General features: G+C 40.9%; 1 protein-coding gene across 1 annotated transcript in view; it reads left to right on the forward strand.

Moving 5' to 3' along the window:
- Positions 1-4799, forward strand: part of slc16a10 (solute carrier family 16 member 10) — a 54662-nt gene that overhangs the window by 31303 nt on the left and 18560 nt on the right. The window contains exon 2 of the mRNA XM_037981519.1: positions 2205-2349. Within this exon, the coding sequence (XP_037837447.1) occupies positions 2205-2349 (145 nt within the window). The remainder of the gene's footprint in view (positions 1-2204; positions 2350-4799) is intronic.

Raw genomic sequence — 4799 nt, forward strand, 5'->3', positions numbered from 1 at the left:
GGAACCCCCCCTCCGGTCCCCCTTTTTGAATAAGGGGACCACCACCCCGGTCTGCCAATCCAGAGGAACTGCCCCCGATGTCCATGCGATATTGCAGAGTCGCGTTAACCAACACAACCCTACAACATCCAGAGCCCTAAGGAACTCCGGACGAATCTCATCCACCCCCGGAGCCCTGCCACCGAGGAGCTTTGAGGAATAAAATTAATTTTGTATCTTCATTTTGCTCTGTTTTTACAGTTTGTGCATTGCAGCCTCACAGCTTGCTGAACTGTAAAACAAACGTTTTCTCTCTGGTTTGACTTTAAAAACAAAAGAAAAACTTTATGACACTTTGTGTAGTAGAATAACCACTACAGGTAAGATCTATGGCCTCCATCTTTCTGTGTGCTATGCCTGTCACTGTGTACTGTATACATGTCGAAGACACACATTGGCTGTAAGCTGTATGTGACTTATATTTCAGGTTCTGATAATTATATTAATAATGGCGAAACATTGGGCTTCTTGGCTGAGTTTAGTTTTTTTTTTCCCTCAGATATTTACAATCTGCTGCCACACTGGCAGTAACTAAGAACACTGTAGCACCTACCGAGATGGCAGCACAACTTCTTGCCTCATCAGCACAGGCTGAGCTGTGGCTGGTCATTCCAGTGTATATCTGTTTCAGCGGTGTGTTCTGTTCAAGTGTTTTTCTGCTGAGCTTTGGTCCTGGGTGACTGTAACACCTTGACACCATGGAGTGAGATGAAGAATCAGAGTAAAAACAGCAACAGCTCAGAAACCTGACCCAGTGGTCTCTCTCCACTCATGTAGAAAGCAGACAACAGAAACACTCAGACTTCTTTTTCCCACAAGTTTCAACTGACCGAGCTCAGAGTTGAGCAAAACAACTTAGTCATCTATATACATTTAATCTCCAGATGTTTTCTCCTTCTTACAGTATGTTGCCATTTGGTAAAGGATGTGTGATACCGTCGGTGTCTGCAGTCCTCCCACTAGTCATTCTGATCTTCTGACTTTCCCGTGGTCTTCAGGAACAAAGACTTCTGCATTTGTGTTGAAAAATATGGCTACCCGTGTGCTTTTAGAAGCACAAAGAGTTCAGTGTTGTTCTGCACTCCCTCCTTTCTTTGATAAGACAACCATCATTGTATATTCTGTTTGTATGAATTCTTTTCATTGGGACAAACAATAACCGTTTTTTCCCTGTTCATTGAGAAACTTCATTCTCCAGTGCTATTTAGACCTACCTTATTGTTATGGCCTAAATGTGTGCCAATGTAGTCTTCTAAATGCAGATCAGATGCAGTATGAAAGACAAAAATTTGCCCTAAGACTCAGAGGAGACTGCTGACTTGGCAGATGTTGCAGATGTTTCCTGTGGTCGCTCTAACCATCACAGTTCTAGCTCTACTGAGTGAGTTACTTTTGTTGACTTAGAAGTATATTGCATTCTGTGACAGGCCACTGAAAATATGTACAATATTGTACTGAAGCATAAAACGTAGAAGCACTGTTAATGAAAAAAATACAATGTAAGCACAGTAAGCCCTGATAAAGCAGTTTGCAAATGTGAGAATGAATGCTTTACACTGTGAGCACTCTTTTGGGTCACACACAGTTTTTGACAGTTTTTCAAACAATTTAGTTTTTCGCTGTAACTTGACACAAAAAAAAGATGTTTTAGCAGATTTATTATTTGGGATATAAAAATGCACAGCACTGTGCACACATTTGTTTAAAGCAACATTCTCTACTCGGGATTTATTAAATGTGATATAGGCATCTCACAGGCTAGAACCGTGCCTCCAGAATACTTCTGAAAAGTGGCACAACATGTGTAGGAAGGCTTTGATTCTAAAACTGAGACCAAAACAACAACGAAACACCCACACCACATTGTTGTGTGCAACTTTGGAGCTTGTCTTCTGCATTTAAAGTGAAGCTATTCTACAGTTGTCTTCTTCAAGGTGACTAAAATGTTGGTGAACAAATTGTTCAACATAATTACTGGCTCTTGTGAGAAGAAGCTCAAGACATATAGTATGTAAGAGCTCTAATGGCTGGTTTCCTACTCATACTTATGTTGCATATTTGTGTCTGTAAAGCGGAAGAACAGAGTCCTGCCATTAAAACATTATTGTTTAATGTTTTTAAAGCTTCACATCATTGTACTCTGTGTCTGTGTCTGTGTCTTGCAGCATGGGTGGGCTCCCTCTCCATGGGGATGATCTTCTTCTGCTCTCCCATCGTCAGCGTCTTCACTGACATGTTCGGCTGCAGAATCACTGCAGTGGGTGGAGCAGCTGTCGGCCTGGTCGGCCTGCTGGCCAGCTCCTTTGTTAAGTAAGGAAACAGTCCTGAATCTTTGTCCTAAACCTTACATCTTTTTTCTTCCAGGTCTTGACTTTAAAAACTTCACAGACTAAAACAATCAACAATAAATGAAGCTGAGTTGGGGTTTTTTTGTTGGGTTTTTTTTGGTGGGGGGAATTCGATTGTGATAATTATGATCTTTAGTGAGCTTACATTTGAGCTAACTTCTAGTCAATTCAAGTTAAATTAAACCATTTGCAATGTCATAAAAAGAGTTCAGTCATTTAAAATTGTGGTTCTGTGAAAACGTTATGAACAATTAATATCTTACTTGTTGTAGATAGCTTTTTGAATAAACTCAGTTTGGAGAAACAGTTTAATGCTGACATGACTGATGAGCTAATGGCTAATTTGGACGTAGACTATATTGTTAAGCTATTTAGGATTAGTCCAAGTGGATCTAAATCCAAAACAAATTGAACTTTTCACAGTGGTTTATGCAAATGCCCTTTTTAAACCATTAGGTCAATGTCAGTTCACAGACCGTATAAATCTAGACCCCTGTCCAGAACCTGGATGTTGAAGCCAGAACAGGACTAACCTGTCAGCTGGTTCCAGTCCAAGTTCTAGACCCTGCCTCCTTCACATAAACAAACAGAACATTGCCCTTGCTAAAAATAAAATACAAATACACATCAGATGTTTTGTTTACAGGTGTTGACTTTCATGTTTATAGAGCTCATGTAACAACATGATTGTGTGCGGGGGGGGGAGCAGGCAGAACTTAAAGCCCCACATCCTGAGTGCGCAGACTCTTTCCCCAAAAATACAACATGGCAGCTTCTGTAAACCAGGTCCTGCTGGCTTCAAGTCCCAACATGGGTAGGCAACCCTGGTCCTGGAGAGCCACTATCCTGCATGTTTTACTTGTTCTCTGCTCCAAAACACCTGATTTGAATCAGTGTGTCAATAACAGGCTTCTGCAGAACATGAAGAGGTCATTTAACCACTGAAGTAGGTGTGTTGGAGCAGAGAAACAAGTAAAACATGGAGGATAGCGGCTCTCCAGGACCAGGGTTGCCCACCCCTGGTCTAGAATATAAACAATCTATGCAGCATTTTTAAATTACATGATTATTCCAGCAACAATCTTATGAAATTCCTGCTGGAAGTGACCCCAGGCTGCACTGGAAGTGCCACAGCTCACTGCTAGTGACAGCAGCGTAAATGTTTATCGACATTAAAACCTTTGACCCTGGAGCTACAGGTGAGACAACAAAGAAGCCTGTTATCACTTGCAGGTGCACCGAAGAAGAAGTAAAACAGGTGATTTAGTGCTTATCAAGTGACTGTTAGACAGAGTTTCACCAGCCCACATGCAGGCCGACAGCCAATTTCTGCAGAGGACAGGACACTGTGTAAACCTGTCAGTCATGTGACTTCACTCAGCTAAAACTCAGATCATTTACTCCACTCAGGACTTTGGAACTCAGTTTGACGCTCAGTCTGTATGTGTGTATGTGGAAACATATAACAATATTATGCATTTAGATGGCACCAATTCACAACAATCGTAACCACGTTAAATTTTACAATGAAACAAACAAGTTTAATCCAAGTTCAGCTAGAGAAATATTAGCCACTGCAAAAATGCAGTGTGAATGCTGAGCATTGAATAACAAAGTTGATACTGAGTTGTTAAAGTCACTTTTAACTAGCAAAAAGCTAGCTAAAAGTGACAAAAGGCTAGCTAAATGTTGCAAAAGGCTAGCTAAAACTTGACAGTAGGAAAATGATAGCTAGAAGTTAAAAGTAGTAAAATGTTATTCTAAAATAGCAAAATGTTAACTTAAAGTTAAACAGAGCAAAAGACTTGCTAAATGTTTCAGAAGGGTAGCTTAAAGCTAAAAGTAGCAAAACGTTAGTTAAAGGCTCAGGGCTCTCAAGTCTCACACATTGACTGTGCGACACGCATTTTGTGAAGTGCACAGGCTCACACGCCACACTTTGTATTTCTCACGCTAAGAAAACACACGCACATGGCCTTTTTGTTACTTTAACGCTATATTTAGCTTTTTTAGATCCCTCTAGCAATTTTTTAAAGCGACTAGCGACAAATCTAGTGACTTTGGCGACTAAATGTGGCACTAACAGCTGTCAATCTCCCAGCAGAGAGGAGACCCGCTCCACTCTGTGTCCACAGTGGCGCAAAAAGTTATATCTGGTGCTCCCACGCGCCCCCTCGAGCACGCGCGGGAGCGCGATTGTTTTCGTGTTGTCATCTAATGACAGAGAGCTAAAGATGGAGAGGTAGAAAGATAAAGATGTAGGCATGAAAGAAAGCTTTTCAAAGTGGTTGAAAGACAGCAGGAAGTTCTGTCTGAGCATCAAGAGGAGGCCTAGAAATGTTCAGGTTAGCTAAAGCTACTAATTACTAATAAATAACAAGTTACAACTTACTGATCAGTATTTACAATATA

This window comes from Kryptolebias marmoratus, linkage group LG19 (genome assembly GCF_001649575.2).
Source record: "Kryptolebias marmoratus isolate JLee-2015 linkage group LG19, ASM164957v2, whole genome shotgun sequence".
Taxonomy (NCBI): domain Eukaryota; kingdom Metazoa; phylum Chordata; class Actinopteri; order Cyprinodontiformes; family Rivulidae; genus Kryptolebias; species Kryptolebias marmoratus.